The sequence below is a fragment of the Myxine glutinosa genome, chromosome 2 (assembly GCF_964187855.1).
Source record: "Myxine glutinosa chromosome 2, kmMyxGlut1.1, whole genome shotgun sequence".
Classification (NCBI taxonomy): domain Eukaryota; kingdom Metazoa; phylum Chordata; class Myxini; order Myxiniformes; family Myxinidae; genus Myxine; species Myxine glutinosa.
The window spans coordinates 86,646,548-86,665,645 of NC_136262.1; the positions used below are offsets into that span (position 1 = coordinate 86,646,548).

At 44.7% G+C, this 19,098-nt stretch overlaps 1 protein-coding gene across 13 annotated transcripts in view; it reads left to right on the top strand.

The window, feature by feature from the left end:
- Positions 1–19,098, top strand: part of LOC137422340 (tight junction protein ZO-1) — a 633,827-nt gene that overhangs the window by 503,167 nt on the left and 111,562 nt on the right. For 10 of the 13 annotated variants that reach the window (XM_078771176.1, XM_078771169.1, XM_078771175.1 and 7 more), the window contains 2 exons: positions 361–411; positions 721–908. In XM_078771176.1, coding sequence (XP_078627302.1) covers positions 361–411; positions 721–908 — 239 coding nt within the window. The remainder of the gene's footprint in view (positions 1–360; positions 412–720; positions 909–19,098) is intronic. The other 3 variants (XM_078771173.1, XM_078771174.1, XM_078771180.1) reach the window with 1 other exon arrangement.

Here is a 19,098-nt window from a genome sequence, read left to right on the forward strand (position 1 = left end):
CACATCCTTACTGCACTGGACATAGTGTATGTACACTAACCCACATCCTCATCACACTGGAAGTAATGTACATGTTTTGACAATCCCCTCCTTGCAGTACAAAATGTACAGGGAGACGAATTACGAACTACCAGGTTGCCTACCGCACACTAGGACGCTAGGTAAATGTGGTACCAGATAAAACCAAACCGTATGCGAAGTGACGGTGTACCGTACGAGCACGTCCCTGTGAACAATTCATGGAGAAGGTTATATTGCATCATACTTAGGAACCATTGGTGTGACAACACTTTATCACCTTTATGGGAAACCTCAGAGAACGAGTTTCCTTGAAGTAATCTTCTCTGTTTACCTGTGTAGGACACCTGTTCCAACTGTCAGCCCATATAGCATCACTGCAGAACGGACAAGGTGAATTATGTTTACTTTTGGAATAACACATAATTATAATTGAACCATCTTTATTATTGTTCTGGAATGAATATCCCTTTGATGAACATCGATTATTTGTGAGTTGCACGGCACGCCCATGTATTTTCAGCATTCTTTCTGTCTCCTGTGACAGTTATGTCCTCTCTTTTCATATCCTATTTCTGTTTGCATCGTCCATTTAGCTCCCCAGCTCTTATATCACAATATGTGCATGAGATATTCTTGATGAAATTTCATTCGTCCTAATCAAATTATCAATCGAAATGTACATATTTTGCATGTGCCTAGGAACAAGTCACTGGACCTGCCAATAGCAGATGGGATGAGTAGGGCGACTCAGGCAACTTCTCCGGACCATAGTCCTTCCACGCCAAACCGGTCTGCCTCGTCCCAAATGCAGAAAACCACTCCTGCACCTGGCACGCACACGCAGGCTGTTCTTCTCCAGTTTGGTCAACCATCCTACCACTTTACAGGTAGGTTTTAAAGATTTTGGCCAGAAAATAAACGTAATTCTTCTGGAATTTTCCTAGATATGTGTGTTCAATGTACATGTTCCTCTTCTTGAAGTATTGACCTTGGTCTTTTTCACACCCTGGTAGTCAAATCGTTATTTCTATCATATGCCGGTGTAGGAGGATAGAATCACTCCCCAGAATATATTCACTCTAGAGTGGTTTTATCCTAGGATGAAATCACTCCCCCTAGGATTTTAACACTCCCCCTTGCAGGATCAAATGACTCCCCAGGATTATAACACTCCCCCTATATATTTTGTGATTTAAACAATATTTATTGCATGGTAATGACATAAAACCATGACAAAGTTAATGAATATGAACATAAAATGATAAATGAATTGATAAACAGGGCAGAATTATGTCCTTTGTAAACGTCTCTCCCTAAAAATAAAAATACAATGTCTAATCTAATAATGTCTAATAATGTCTAAATAATCTAATCTAATGTCTAATCTAAATAAAGTCTAATCCAATAGATTTAACCCATGTTAAATGACTATGTCTTAACTCAACACTTACAATATTTATTGAATTTCCGTACTGTAAACGTCCCAATGTTTTAGTGCTCATTCCATTCATATGTATTTCATTGACATGTTTGCACTGTACATTTGTTTGCACCTGTGCTTTCATCAAATTGCATGGTGTACCTCACCAACTACAACGAACATTTTAATCGTGTAATACAGGCATAGTAATGTTATATGTGTAAGGATGGTATCTTTGATTCTTAATCTGCTAATCATTAATACAACCATAAAATTTAAATCGATGCTATTCATAATCAATATGACAACCATGGTCTGAATCTGTCAATCATCAGTATGTCATTTCCTTGCAGTTGAGCATTGTATGCTATTGTGTTGATTCTCCCTTATTTTTATATGTTGACTTATCTTTGTTGCCATGGTAATACATTGTGTTGTTTAAACGACAGTGTAAATATCTGTTTATACTACAGACCCATTCTATATTATATTTATACTAAGGCTTTGAGAAATCTTTAGATATCACTACAACTTATAAAGATCAGGGATACGAATTGTACGATGTGCTATATGTACTTGTACATTGACGCGAGTGCTCATTTTTAACATGTTCATGTTGTGATACAACTGGAGTCACATATTCCTATAAAATGTGCAGAGAAAATTGAGAAATCAAGTAATTTGATACTGCAAATAGCCTCTCTCCTTGGCTTGTTCGAAGTTAATATCTATCACGTTAAAGGTTTAGCTGATTTAATTTTAATTTTCAAATGTCATCCTTCAGCAGTTGTATGATATTGTGTTGATTCTCCCCCATCTTCATATATATGATGCACATGCTCACACGTTATACAATAAAATACATAGTAAAAGCTCTGTTGATCATTGCAACGATATCTAACATCCTGTGAGTTATATTTCCAAAGTAACTATATATATCTTTCCATTCTTTCTGGGGGATTGACTTTATCCTAAAGGGGAGTGCTTTGATCCTGACAGGGGGAGTGATTCTGTCCTAGGATAATTACACTCTAGAGTGTGCCAGTCCTAGGATTAGTTCACTCTAGAGTGATTTTATCCTAGGACAGAATCACTCTAGAGTGAGATTTTAGGGGAGTGAGAGAATCCTGCTACATTCAACTATCTTTGAGATAAACCTATGTGTTCAATTGTGGTTTAACCCAAACTTTTATAATACTATTACTACTACTACTACCACAGCTACAATGACTGCGACTACTACAACCGATTTATGACCATTTTCCGCTTTTTCACGTTTGGTCGAATTATGGCATTCCTCCACATGGATCTGTCCATTGCTTAAATTTATGCAAACCCAAGCATTCGATGTCTTTATTGACATTTTTATGCCTCCGCCCCCGAAGGTGGTCGGATGCACTATGTTTTTGGGTTGTCCACCTGGCCGTACGGGCTAAACCTCATTTTTCTCAGCAACCACATGTCCAATTGAGACAAAACTTTCAGGGTAAGAGTGACACCCATGCAGAATGTTTTATGATAATTGTGATGTCATCGGTCACGTGGTATGGCAGCCATCTTGGATTAAAAGCAAATAATTAAAAAATTATTTAGCGGAAACTGCTGAATGGAAAAATTTGAAACTTGGCACATTGTCAAGTACTTCCAATAGGGAACAAAAGCATGATAATGCTGACATAGGTGAAGTGGTATACCAAGTCAAAAATGTTTCAATGGAATTCCTTATCCTAAAAATCTGAAATTTCATGCACATGATGTATGACCAATTTGTATTGAAATATTAAATTTATGACATCATAGGTCACATGGTTTGGCAGCCATATTGGATTTAACCTCAAACCTTAAAAAAACATCTTCTCCCAAACCACCAAGTCAAGTGACTCGGAACTTTACGTGTGTCATTGACTGGGCAGGATGATTAAAAGATTATCAAGAAAACATCATTGGTCACATGGTGTGGCAGCCATATTGGATTGAAGGAAAGTATTAAATAATTATATCTCTGAAACCGCTTACCCTATCGATGCGAATTTTTACAAATATCATCTAGCACCATTGCTGCATATAGTTTGAAAATGATGATGTCGTAGGTCACGTGGTTTGGCAGCCATCTTGGATAGAAAAACTAACCCTATCCAATCAACACGAAACTTCACAAACATGATCCCCTACCCATACATATGCATAGTGTACATTTTTTTAAGCTCATATGTCATATGTCATGGTCATATGACATATGACATTTTTTATGGTCATATGTCATATGTCATGTGGTATGGCAGCCATATTAGCTTGAAAGCCGATATTTTAAAAAATCCCTTCTCTGAAATTGCTTCACCGATTGATGTGAAACCTGTCATGGTTGGTGAAAATGTGATACTTGAAAACAGCTGAAGGGGTTTAAATCAAACTTTTTTTATTTTTAGGACAGTGAACGAGTGCATCTACCTGTTGTGGGACTATGCGGAGGCATATTGGTGACACAGTCACATTACTCAAGTTATTCCATGTCTTTTAGGATGTCCTGTCGACTTTCTCCCTTCTATCACGAGCTTTATTGCTTTCTTTACAGCTTCATGTTCTGACCTTCATTGACATGACATACCAACTAAACCTTCTCTTCCTAAGTTTTTTTTTTTATCTAGTTCCGTCAAGTAGTGTCTGACTTCTGCTGGGATTCATTATCAGATTTCTCCAAATATCCCTATCCTGCACTGCTTCCCGAAGCGTTGGTAGAGACAGCTTGGTTGAAGAAAGTAAAGTGGCTTTGAAAAAACTTCTGCAGACAATGAAGAAACAAAGTGAAAAAGCTGGTCCTTATTTAAACCTAAAAGACTAAAATCTGGTCAACTGAGGAGATCTACTTGTCCAGATTGGGAGACAATCGGGTGGAAATAGTCGATTCATCCAGCGTAGTATCCACTCACTTCAATCTTAGAACCCAGGAAGATGAAACTTTCCACAATTTCAACCTAATCGTCTCCAAATTTGAACACGTCGATCTTCGCAGTTGATACATATACATACAGTATATACACACACACACACACACACACACACACACACACACACACACACACACACACACACACCTTCCAGGTGAAAAACAAATTCGACAAATTTTAGAAAATTCATCAAAAATAAAAAAACTGCAATATCTTGGTTGGACATGTCCACCCTTCCCCCCCCCCCCCCCCCCCCCCCCGTATGTGTAAATACATCGTGGAAGCACCTTTGACTGCAATTACAGTTGTGACTCTGTTGGGATAGGTCGCCACCAACTTTGCACACCTTGTTTGGGCAATATTTGCCCATTCTTCTGTACAAAACTGTTCAAGCTCAGTAAAGTTGTGTGGGGAGCGTTGATGGATAGCAATGTTTAGGTCATGCCACAGATTTTCGATTGGATTTAGGTCGGGGCTCTGACTGGGCCACTCAAGGACATTTATCTTTTTGTTCCTTAGCCACTCCCAGTGTAGCTTTGGCTGTGTGCATCCGGTCGTTGTCATGCTGAAAGATGAACTTCCGTCCCAATTTCAGCTTTCTTGCAGCAGGTTTTCCTCTGGGACTTTTCTGTATTTTGTGCCATCCATTTTCCCTTCTATCCTAACAAGTACCCCAGTCCCTGCTGATGAAAAGCATCCCCATAACATGATGATGCCACCACCATGCTTCGCAGTGGGGATGGTGTTCTTTGGGTGATGTGCTGTGTTGGGTTTGTTCCACACATAACATTTTCATTAGGCCAAAACGTTCCATCTGGGTTTCGTCAGACCATAAAACGTTTTGCCACATGGCTTTAGAATCTCTGGAGTGTTTTTTGCATACCTCAAATGGGACTCAAGTTGGGCCTTTTTGAATAATGGCGTCCTCCATGTAACCCTACCATACAGGCCACTCCTGTAGAGTGCTTGGGATATTGTTGTCACATGCACACAGTGACCAGTCTTTGCCATAAAGACCTGCAGCTCTTTCGAAGTTGCCATTGGCCTCTTTTTTGGCCTCTCTGATCAGTCTCCTCCTTCCTTGGTCATCCAGTTTGGAGGGACGGACTGATCTTGGCAAGGTCTTGGTGATACCATACGCCCTCTACTTCTTAATGATTGTCTTGACTGTGCTCCAAAGGATATTCAAGGCCTTTGAAATATTTTTATACCCATCCCCTGACCTGTGCCTTCCACAACTTTATTTCGGAGGTCTTTTGAAAGCTTGATGCTCATGGTTGAGTCTTTGTTGTGAAATGCAATACTCAGCAGAGGAAACCTACAAAACAGCTGATTTTATTCTGAAATAATCAGAATCACAAAAATTAAACACAGGCGGAGGCCAATTAACTTGGTGTGTGATTTTCAAAGTGATTGGTTACACCTGAGGTAATTCACAATAATTGCTATTATAAGGGGTGGTGGGGACACTTATCCAAGCAAGATCTTCTTCGAAAGGGAAATTTAACATGGGGTTTTCCTATGTAACTTTACCCTGAGGTAATTTTACCAAAAATCCTCGAAATTTCGCGGGTCCCGTTCTATTGAGTGCCTCAGGCCTCTCGAGTCCCTTCACAGAGTCGGGCTAGAGTCAAGCTCAAAAGGGTTTTCTTTCCCCACTGATTCCGCCAAGCCCGTTCCCTTGGCTGTGGGTTCGCTGGATAGTAGATAGGGACAGTGGGAATCTCGTTCGTCCATTCATGCGCGTCACTGGTTAGATGACGAAATGAATGAATTTCATTCATTTTCGCTGCATGATTTTCAGGGTGACATAGTTCCGAACCCGAAGGATCGGTAACCGACACAATTTCAGTCTTCGAGGCCGGCCGATAGGCACAGTGTGACCAGAAGGGACGAGGTTCTCCTGACCACGTGGCCCTCGACTTGGTGGGGTTTGTCCACACAATGTGGGCGCATCAGGATGAACTTTAGCCAGGGAGCGTTTGGGCGCCCCGGTCTGATACTGCCGCCCACGCGCAGAACACCTTGTGAGTGCACGTGGGTCCCGGCGGTCCCACTGGCCTAGCGCTACCATGTTTAGACAGCGAGATCCGTCCCCGGGCACCGGCACCTACTCCCGGAAGTTGAGAGAATAGCGGCGCCAGGCACGGTAGGACACCCGCGGAGCCCCGGCGGACCAGGGACGCGCGAGCCTACGCGTTAGCGTGCTACGGTGGAATCAACGGCTTCGGCCATGGCCGATACTCGGCCCGGTCGCACCGGAAATGAACTGGTTCGACGCCCGCGCTGGAGAGGTCGCGGGCGACTGAGATGTATTAACAAATTAATTAATTAATTTGAGACGTCCAATTTCTAGTGTTTGGAAATTTGGGAGAGCTTGACCCTAGCCTTTCCCTTGCGAGGGCAAGGAGGAACTTAACACTTGACACTTAAGCTTAGTTTGAAGTACACCCTGACCGGCGCTCACGGTGGGACGGCAAGGCAACCAGAAGGGACGAGGTTCTCCTGACCACGTGGCCCTCGATCTGGGAAGCGAGAGGCGTTCCATTAGTGGACGCGCCCCTCATGCCCGACTTTTGGGCGGCCCCGGCAGGCCGTTTGTTTTGACGTTCCGTGACAGGCCCCGCACCCCCACCTCCGGGCCGACCGGGCGACCGGAATGAATCCCAGTGTCCCGATCCGATCTAGTTTTGTATTTTTTTATGAATTTTCTGAAATTTGGAGAAATTGTTTTTCACTTGGAAGTTCTGGGTGACGATGTGTAAATTAAGGTGGAAAAAGTCTGATTTAATGCATTTTAATTCCAGGCTATACGGCAACAAAAGGTAAAAATTTTGAAAGGGGGTGTAGAATTCCTTTTGGAACTACAGACTTGGCATTTAATATGGAATATATTTTTTTTCTTGACTTGGGTTTACTTTCTGAACTCAGTATATCAATCTGGTGAGTTTCTTTTACGCTTCGGTGATTTCTTTGTTAAAAGAACCATGTCACTGATTGTCTTTCACAGCAAGAAGTCAATAACAGGATAATATCACAGGTGGCAAGACAAAATGTAAGGACAGGTACATTTGACGATTGGCTGCACAATCGGGTATATAAGGGTTGTTGCGTTCTGTATTGGTGGAAAACAACTTCTGCATGTCTACAAAAGTTATTGCCGCTTCCTCTGGAGATGGTCCGTCAACTCGACAATGCTGTTTGTCATGGAGTGGTTGCTTTTCGAAATTCCGGCATGAAACAGTGTGCTATTGCTCGGACGTATGGCATCACTCAAGGTCAGGTGTCAAAGATCCTGAAACAAAATGCTCAGAGGGTTGTCCCCACTCCAATACCGAGGCCAGGATGTCCCCGCAGAACCACAAGGAGAGATGACAGCCAGCTGCACCGGTTAGTCTGCAATGGCCGTACCAAGTCAGATAATCGGCTTAGGGCTGAGTGGCAGCAACTGACAAATGTGCCTGTATCCAGAAGGCTAGTCAACGAACGACTGGTTCAAGCAGGCTATCGTGCCAGGCATCCCCTGAGAAAGCCACGCCTGACCAGACAACACAGCCATCGCCGATTGCAGTGGGCAAGAGAGCACCGTCAATGGCAGCCAGGACACTGGAATCACATGACCTTCAGTGACGAGTCTAGTTTTCTGGTCTATCGTCAAGATGGCCACGTCCGAGTGCGCAGACAAGTGCATGAAGCCTACAACGAAGATTGTATAGTGCCAAGAGTCCAAGCTGGAGGTGGTGGGTGACCGTTTGGGCTGCTTTTCATGCAGGGGGCAAAACTGACCTGGTTGTTCTGAATGGAAACCTGAACCAGTTCAAGTGCAGGGCCATTCTGGAAGAAACATTGCTTCCATTTGCTCGTGCAGCCTTTCGAGGAAACTTTGTCTTCCAAGATGACAATGCATGGCCTCATCGTGCTCGCATGATCCAACACTTTCTTGCTGACCATGGTGCAGAGCATATGGAGTGGCCTGCCATGTCCCCGGATTTGAATCCGATAGGGAACTTGTGGGCAGAATTAACGCGTCGAATCGACAACTTGGACCAGCAGCCTGCCTCTGTGCGTGAATTGCAGCAGGCTATTGTCACTGCATGGCAAGCGATTCCTGTCCAAACCTTGGCAAATCTCGTGAACAGCATGCCTCGACGTGTACGTGCTCTCCTGAATGCTCGTGGGGGTTACACGAAGTACTGAACTGAATTTTACTGTCCGTAATCCCAGTCATAATTAAACTTTTGTTTTTGTTGAAAAAACTTTGGGCTAATGTGCAAAATAAAGAGATAGTTCTGGAAAACGTACAGAAGTTTAACAGAGTACTGTCCGTGAATTCAGTTCAATATCAGTTTACATCACTTTCAAGGATCAATTTATTTGCTTTGAAATGTCAAATGTGGTTTTTGTTTCTTTTAAAGGCCACATTAACAAAATCTAGAATAATTTCAACATAATTCCAGTGAACTTTTGGTTCTAAGTCATCTTGAAAAGTGAGTTTACCCCCACAAAAAAAAATTCCACATTAAATGCCAAGTCTGTGTATATATATATATATATATATATATATATATATATATATATGTAGATATATAATTATATATATATATACATATGTATGTATATATATATATATAATATATATATATATATATATATATATATATACATATGTATGTATATATATATATAAATATATATATATATATATATATATACATATGTATGTATATATGTCAAGTCGTAGATTCTTTATTGCTTAGAATTCTGTTTTAAACGTCGGTCGAATAATATGTCCCAGTCCTTTAATGTCCTTTAATGGTCCAGTCCTTTAATGGTCTTACCGCGGCAAAATGATGCCTCTTAAACATGAAAGATGCCGGGGTTCCCTTAAGGGGTTCCCCTTCTTTCATTAGCTTGCTTCCCATCTTATTGCTCTGGGCTGATCCTTCCTGGAAAGTTCTCGGCCTGGCTCAACCTTTACGGCTGTCCGACCTCACTTTTCCCCTTTCCCTTGTTTAACTTATAACGTTACCCTTATCGAACGTTATCTTTACCGATATCCTGCGCAAATCCTTTTACTGGCCATGTTCTTATGGGCCTCTTAAGTTAGCCACAGCCCTTCGTTCCCTGGCATGCAATGGCATACCCCATCTTGTCTCTGGGCTGTTCCTTCCTGGAAAAATCTTGGCCACCAGGCTTCAACCTATATGGCTGTCCGACCTCATTTTCCCCTCCTGGTGCTAACTGTAACTTTAAGCTTACTGTTAAGTCCTTACTGGTATCCTTAATTGTTTATCCTGGCTTTAACAAAGCCACGTCATTCTGAGGCCTAAAATGAGCCTTTACTTACAATTTCTGTTCGAGTGCAGGCAGCGCGGATGACAGGGAAGCGGACTGAAACCGTTCGAGGAAGCAAGGTACAAATTTGGAAAGATAGCCCTCTGGTATAAAACAATTGCTCACCTTAATCAAATTAGAGTGCCAGCGTCCCGGCCTCGGGCAGCCTTCATCCTGTCGCCCGGGTTCCGCTTCCCGTCCTCCGCGTCTGTTGCCACCCCACTCCTGGTACCATCTGTGAAGAAGCGGCTCTTCGTTTGCAAAAGAAGTCCACAAACAGTTTGAAAATGACGCAGCTTTTATTAAAAACCAACTTATACAGATCCGGAGGAGACAGACATCTACAGCAAGAACCAGCTTCATGCCACGTCCAGCCTTCCTGAATGCACATTGATTCGCAGTCCGTATAAATACTTGACAAGTTTATCAGAAAATCTCCGAGAGAACAAAGCGACTGGCGAGAGTCCCTCACCGTCATCCTAGCCCCCACCGTCATCCGCTCTGTCATTCGGGGGAGTCAGCCCTTCCTTATCATTCGGACCAGATATAGTTTCAAAAGCTCCGAGGTGACGAAAAATGTAACTCACAGAGAGAAGAGTGCATGCTTGGCCAGATAAGACCATGCTTGGCCAGCCAGATAAGACCATCTAGGTAAAAAGGGCACACGTATACGAAAAACCATTTGCCCAACACGACCGAAGCGAGCCTTTCCTCATTTTAAACACAAACAGAAGCATGTTTATTGTAATTCAGGCGCCGCTATGATTATATGGAATATAATTAATGTTTTTTAAGTTTATATCTGCAATTCGAGCATTCTACTTGAAACTACACATTCCACGCGCGTATAAACGTCCGCCAGGCCGCGGCTCGAGGCGCCATCTGCGGACCGAATCAGAGAATCTATGACCGGGCTTTATCTTGCATCGAGAGGGCACATGGAGGACGAGCCATCCGTTCAGCACGAAATGCATCGAGTACTTTCCCATTTATCCCCAGCAAAGCGAAAACCCCTTTATTTACTTATGTAAAACATTAAGCAACATTTTAGATCAAAACATATTATTCGACCGACGTTTAAAACAGAATTCTAAGCAATAAAGAATCTACGACTTGACATTCCTTCCTCTTGTCTCGTCGAGACAAAGTATCTTAAGAGACAACGTGCCACATCGGGCTTTATTGAAAAATAATTGTGTAATGCGGGTATTGAAAAAATAATTGTGTAATGCGGGTATCTCCCAAGGGCATATCGTGCGCCCAAAGCGCCTCGCCCGTGCATTTGGCGAGCGTGTCGTGTGGTGCGTGCTTTGAACCTGAGGGCTCAGAACATGAAAGTCCATTAACGTTTCGGATCGACAACGAAGGTGTCTGGTCCAGATGAGGTTCTGCTCCGCCAGAGGGCCCATCACCTCCCCTGCGGAACTTGCTCCCCCCACCCTTTGCAGACTCAGTCCTTGCAGATCTTCGAAGTTAATCAACGATCATGCCCATGAGGTCCCTCACGTGCTGCTGTTCTGGGGAATACATAATATTGTCAGTATCTTGTGTCTCAATTTCCTGGTCAGGGTACAGAGCGTAAAAATCCGATTCACTTGAAGCATTTGAACTTAATACATATGGAGCAAAGAGAGGAACTTCCTTTATGTCAAAGTCTCCCTTGGGCGCCTGGTCGGCTTGCGGGTCTAGGATATCCACGTCGGGTCCCTCGATCGCCAGACCCAGCGTCGCAATCAGATCCATAGTTGGGTCGGAAGGGGGCGTGCAGCTGTCAGCTTGTAATACATAAGCAGCGTTAGCCAGTACACGCAAGGGGTTTATAGCACAAGTATCACAGTCATCACAGACACCGTTACAGGCAGCAGCCAGTTCCCACATGGGATCCGCACAAGTATCACAGTCGTCACAAAATTCAATACAATTTTCTGGAGCGCTGGTCGCAACTGCCTTGTTGAAGGACCCGTTCAGGTCGACGGCCTCTGTGGTCAGAGCCATAGTCGTTGTCGGCGGCTTCTTCACTTTCCATCCTGTAAAATACTTTCTCATACAGAGGAGGACTAGAGATTTCATTAGTGCCCCCCAAATTACTACCCCGATTATCACAGCCAGTGCGGTCAATAACCACTTCACTATGGTGCCCGTCCATCCCTGGAACCAGTCAGTGAGCCAGCTAAATTTATAAGAGTTCTCGCGCGCGATCCGATCGATTGTCAGGGCGTGGCTAGTTTCCCTTAGTCTCACTATTGCGGCTGACACTCCTTCAGATGGATCGGGTATGTAAGTGCAACATTTTCCCTCTATAATTCCGCATACCCCTCCTTTCTCTGCCAAGAGCATGTCCAAAGCCACCCGATTCTGCATCACCATTGTACGCATGTGAATCACCGTATCCAGTAGTATGTCATGAGCCGTAGCGGTGTCGTTTGCCACCTTTTCTAGGGCCAAAGCCAATTTGTCTATCCGGAAACTATCCATGACTGTGCCCGCTCCTGGGAAGAAGAAACCGAACACCTTTTCCCATAGGCTCCCGTGTAGTTTAGTGGTTCCATCTTCGTTCATGACTGACCTCTTATAACGCCTGTCCAAGGACTTTGGGTCTAGCTCATCCAGTATCTCAACGTCAGGAAGGACTGAACCCAAATAACATGTGCCCCCCCAATTATTTGGTAAATAGGGGTAAGCCTTGTCGCCGCATATAAACATTGTCCCATGGGGTGGGACCAGGTGGGTGGATAAGCACCGGAGTCCCTTTACCACCCCATTAATCCTACTAACCCCCCTGGAGAATGTTATAGCCGTTATGTTGTGGTTGTGTTTATCTTGCAGTACTATTCGTAATGTAATCCCTGAGCTCCCTTGTCCCAGCTTCCCGGGGAGAGTGTAGGCGCATTCTGATTCTCCCATACGCAAGTGGCCGGAACCCTGGAGGCAGACCCTCCCTTTCTGTGGTTTGACCCAGACGGGGGCAGGCCTCTCGGCCACATGGGCAATCATTGACGGGCGATAATTAAATTGTCGATTGCAACTCTTGCCGTTGTCAACCCCTTCTCTTTCCAGCGTGGTGACTAAACATGGGGAATCGATAGGTTGTGAGCAGAGGTCATTGAGGGACAAGGGTAGCACTATCATGTGTATTCCTGTGGTGCCTGCTTGGGGAAAGCGCATGCACGACCAGCAGTGTGTCCTATTTTGAATTGTTGCCACCTCCCTGGCCACTTTCCAATATGTGTTTTCACCCTTCTTTGGGGCCTTATTCTGGGGTTGTGGCGTGAGTATGTATTCGATGCATGGTATGTAGTTCTTTTCGCCACCGGCCGCGCCAGGGGTCCAGACGCTGCACCGGACCTGCATGGTCATGTCTTTCCCTAGGCGTGTGCGTGTTTGTAGCTTAAAATCAGGGGTTCCCCATTTGTATCCTGGTTGGGCCAAGGTCTCAATGCTAGCTTGCCCGTTTTCCCGGAACTCTCGTTGCTTTTGTAGTACCATGCCAACGCGTCCAGGCCCTGCCGACAGTGCTAGCCAATTTATGTTCACCCAATTTGTGTGCAGGGCTTTCTGTTCGAAACATGGTAGTGATACTCTTTGTCCCCATGTTACGGTGAGGTGTCGGGTTTCGTTTTCGCATCTATTGGAATCGGAGTTTCCCCTAGCTGCTGTCGCTATCAATAGTATTGTACCTATGATTAGGCCCATCCTTACTGTGGTTGCTGTGGTGTAGTGTCTGGTGCTTGTATGGCCAACTTACAGTGCGTGGCGTGGATCCACGAGGTCTTGCCCTCGCAAAAGACTGCCGTTGGTGTAGTCAGCAACACCTGGACTGGTCCCTTCCACCTTGGTTCCAAGGCGTTCTTGCAGGTGAAGTGCTCCACGAACACCTGGTCTTTTTCCTCTGGTGGAACACCTGGTCCACAAGTCTCCTGGGAACGCCTGGTCTACAGGTCTCCAATTCATAGATTCAATTCATTCAATTCATAGTTTCATAGAACACCTTTTCTCCAATTTCCTAATCCACTTTTTTCAAGTGGATCCAATTTTATCCAATATTCAATTTTTAAATTCAATCCCATTTAATCCAGTCCAATTCAAATTAAATTCAATCCTTCTCTCAGCATCCCATTACCTGTTTCCAACATCAATAAAAATAAAATTATAAAATTAAACGAAAATTATTTCAGCTAGAGTTTCTACTAGAATTACCACAAACAAACCACCGTTAACCTCCATTAACACAAACACAAACCACCATTAACCTCCATTAATACAAACAAACCACCATTAACCTCCATGAACCTCCCCCTATTATTTATTTATTTTTGCGAATAAACAAATAATAGAAATAACCTGGTCTAATTCCAATTCCAATTCCGGTCAGTTCTGGTGTCTGGTCACACACAATGTTTTTCTCACCCACTGTGATTCGCTCAAAATAGATTCTCACTGTTGTTATGTCTGAAATTAAGCTACCCTACTGGGTATTCGTGAAGGGGGTCCATCTTTCCCAACCCCTTCCTTCACACCAGCCACTTCACGTTGTCCACCATACTCACTGAATTGTCATCAATTCTGAAATTCGTCTCATGAAAACACATCCCAGAGTCTAGTGTAACAGACAGACAAACACATAGACACGCTGAAGACCCCAGGGTACCCATCAAACTAGCGTGTCCCCAGATCAACAACACGGCGAGACATGTAATTTTACTAAAATAATCACTTACTCATAGCTAATACTCATACCACTAATTACTCATAATAACTCATAATTACTTCTGTAATTACTCATGCCAATACTTACTCAAAATAATGTAATATCCCAATCTTCACCCCCTATGCAAATCGAAGCACCCCGGACAACCCACAACCAATATCAACCACTGTAGCCGCCTTCCCCTCCAGGCAGCCACACACAGCCACATACATCTTCACCCACGTCACACAAGACGACAGCCAACAAGTGTGTCCACCACACAGAAACCTTTGGCAATGCAACAACCGAATTCCCAGACGACCAACAACAAAACATCCAATCCATTTCCATGGCTCACCAAGCAGTTCCCCAAAAAAAACTCGTGAAACTTCACCCCCATTCTGGAAGAACCCTGGACTAAACCCTGACACCCTAAATAGCTTCAGACCCATCTCCAACCTACCCTTTCTGTCAAAAGTTTTGGAACGAGCTGTGGCCACTCAACTCAAACACCACCACTCTGGCTCCGGAATCCCAAAAGCACTCTTCTCTACAATAGACAAACTAAATAAACAAACTTTACAACGTGAACAAACTCCTCAGCGCCCTGGATACCACCACCTTGCTCCACACACCTGTTGGTGCACACCTGTGCACTCACACCTGGTGCCACCTGCACCCTCCTTCCTTCCTGGACCATTCGGTCGATCCACCACCAGTCCTTCACAGTAGAAACTGCATTTCCTTTCTTGCATTCAAAGCAAAATTGACAGCATCTACAACAGCTTAATCACCACAATTCGCTCCATCCTGACAAACTGCATCACTGAAATAAAATCCTGGCTTCAGATCAGCAACCTCGAACTTAACTACGCTAAATCTGAATTAATCTTCATTACCCAAAACCGCTCACCAAATTCACCCATAACTTTTCCCCCAACATCGATGGTTTCCCAGTATCCACATCCCTCGCAACCGGAATCTTGGCACCATCTTTGACCAAACCCTCTCCTTTGACAAAATACACTAAACAGATCATAAAGACAGCCTTCTTTCACCTTAAAAACATCGCCCGTGCATCCATCCCTCTCCTCCATGGCTGCAGAAATCCTCATCCATGCTTTCATCACCTCCTTCCATCTCCACCGCCTCTTACACTTAAACAGATCACAATTACTCACTCATACACTGTTGCATCATCGAAGCTAACTACTCCCTTTTGAGACCTGCGCTTCCCAGTCGCCTCTTATACTATTGCGCTACCCAGTCATTATAATCCACCGGCTCCCCATTCCCCAGAGAGTCTAGTACAAAATCCTCCCTTTTGACCTACAAAGCCCTCCATAGCTTGGCCCCATCCTACCTGACTGACCTCCTCTCCAGACACACTGTAACTCACAGACAGACAGACAGATAACAGAGGCGTATCACAAGCCCCAGCAAAGGACATCACCTCTCCAGACAGGCACAATATAATCCACAGTATCGAAATGCCAGCTTCTACCTGAAGCCTCGCAAAGCCAAAATCCATGCATGCGTGCTCCATCATGCAACCCGATCTGTACTCGGTGCGCCCCCATAATCAGCGAGTTATAATAACCACAATATCTCTGGCACCCAACTCGTGATACCACAATTTAATCCACGTTACTTGCATCTCTTCATCCTCCCAAATGTCCTCCATTTAACGTGACTCAAATCCATCTCAAATCCCCACAGCTCGATCGAACACGTCACTGTACTCGGCCCGGTTAAATTAAATTCCAAGCGTACTGTACCTGACGCTTCCACAACAACAAAAAACTCGATATTCTCTGTCCACTAATTACGTACATGACTTCAGTTTAACCAACAATATAATGTCCTTTCCTTCCAGATTTAGGTTCTATATCCTGTCGTTAAAGCAACACCCTGTAGACTGACTCCGCCTGTCGTTCTTCCAAGGTTAGTGAATTCCCTCTGACCTTTCCCTTGCATATCTCGAACAAAGGTCAACTAAACTTTAAAAGGTCAAACTTCAATTGGGGTAACCAGCGCTTTATTATTCCGCAAATAATACAAGTCCGGCGACATTCCCTGCAAGAACTCCGCATCCGGACAGACAAATGACCATTATTGAGGCTCTACATCGCAAAATGCTAGCTTCTACGAATCCAACAACCGTATAACTCCACAGACAGACAAACACAACCACATCCTCCTCGCGCCCACACCTTGGCACAAGCCACACCACATACCGACAGTTGAAACCTCGACCGTCCTCCTTCCTCGGATCAGCGTTCTGTTGAAAACGTGACATTTCTGCTCAAATTATTGAATTTCCAAATACTCTCCCTGCAGCGCCCGTGAGGCGTGAGGCAGCTTGTCCCACATTATCTGCCTCCAGACCCATATGCGTTTTAATAACTTAACCTTACCAACATCGCTTGCCAGCAAACCCTTTATCCGGCGCATCGATCAACACAAATGCATCGATGCATCTTCCAGCCGCCACTCCGCACTGTACCTCACTTACTGTATGAACAAGACTTCCTGTTTGAACTTGGCACCGGAAATTAATTACTCTGTCTTGGAATCGTTTATTTTAGCGTTTAGAAAATCATTTTAGAAATCGTTTATTCCCCTTATATAAATCCATCTTAAATAACGTATTCGTCCTGTGACATTGCATGGCATGTATGTCGCAGCCGGCCACTATTCCGACATGGCTCGTCTGACATGAACGTCCGACATCCAGCGTCCGACATTCAGCAAAGTCGCAATGACCCACAGCCCCTGCATTTGGGCACACATCCTCCCTGAGAGTGGGCGAGTTATCACCGGCACTCTGAGCAAATCTCATGCTCTGAACCCAATTCAACAAACTCAACAACAACTGCTCTTATTTCCCATCCTGACAACAACAATTACAACGACAACTGCCCAAAACCGAGAGCCCCCCATTCAGCGCACACGTGACTCGCGGTTCGCTCGGCTCCTGCCCGAACGCACAATAACTCTACCCAAACTTCCACGGAGCCGCACGGCGGAAACACAGGTTTGTACCACACTTTAATTAAACGAACATCGCCAGGATTCTCGGATAGACGTTAATTTCACAACACACATGACAAAAATCCGATTTAAATTCAGAGATCGCCGATCGACCTGGCACAACCTTCTCAACGCGACGACGCCACGCCGCCCCCCGTCCTGGCGCGCACCCTCGTGCCTCCACACGAATCCCAACACTCCCGCCTCGCGGTTTCCTGCGAGGCTCGTAGCCGTGGCAACCAAAACTGCGCGCCGCTCTCGAATGAGGGCCGTCATAACAGTGAGCTATCAGAACATTGAGCTGTCAGAACTCATCCCTAGCTCGTAAACATCGCAAAAAAACAGGATATCTGACGCTTTACCTCTCTGACCCCAAATGCACTACATGACATCAATTCTAAAGGTGAGCTGCCTCAGTGATATATCCCACACATACAATCCACAATATCTGCCATTGAATGAACTCTTCGATTCCAGTCAAACACACACTTCGACCCAAACTCTGAACCTCCAGTTCCACAAACTCCAAATCTCCGTCCGACTGCCGCTCGAAAGACAAAGCAGCCCATCCTGCAACCATCTCCAAGAAACCGCTTCATATCAACAGTAGGTCGACAAGGGCACTCCGAGTGCTTTCCTGACCCGATTTATATCAATTCGCTTCCCAAACAACTCCCAAACAGATGAAAATCCGGACTCAGTTCAGGACCTCGCCTGTTCCCTCGGATAGTCGCTAGGGAATGTCAAGTAGACCACTTACAAAGCTTCACACCGAAACCCTCTGCTTTGCATATGTCATACAGACAAATACATTGGCCAGATACACACGTCAATTAACATCCCAATATACATTCATTCCTCATTCATATACCAGTGAGCCTCCCAGACTTCGCGCGAAAATCAGATCGACTCAAATCATGCCTTTCTCCAGCCACTCCCATATACAATCTTTGCTCATTCATGTTACGTCTTTCATTCAAGGAAAAGGATTTTTTCTTGGGACGGGTTGGACGGGGTGGGTTGAGGTGAAAAAGGGAAGGCAGGGCGGGGTGTTGGGATGTTGCCTAGAGCCCCGGGACTGAGCTCAGGTCTTGGGGGGGTGGGGGGTGTTGCCTAGAGCCCCGGGACTGAGCTCAGGTCTTGGGGGGGTTGGGGGGTCTTGGTCTGGCATCTGGTCCAGCGGCATCAATCGCTGATTTACTTGCTTAACTGCTTACTTACTTGTCAAGCGCAAACGACCCCTCCTCTGGCCAGGGATTATTTAAATCTTTAGTTAACACAGCCCAGTCCTTTAATGGTCTTACCGCGGCAAAATGATGCCTCTTAAACATGAAAGATGCCCTTAAGGGGTTCCCCTTCTTTCATTAGCTTGCTTCCCATCTTATTGCTCTGGGCTGATCCTTCCTGGAAAGTTCTCGGCCTGGCTCAACCTTTACGGCTGTCCGACCTCACTTTTCCCCTTTCCCTTGTTTAACTTATAACGTTACCCTTATCGAACGTTATCTTTACCGATATCCTGCGCAAATCCTTTTACTGGCCATGTTCTTATGGCCCTCTTAAGTTAGCCACAGCCCTTCGTTCCCTGGCATGCAATGGCATACCCCATCTTGTCTCTGGGCTGTTCCTTCCTGGAAAAATCTTGGCCACCTGGCTTCAAC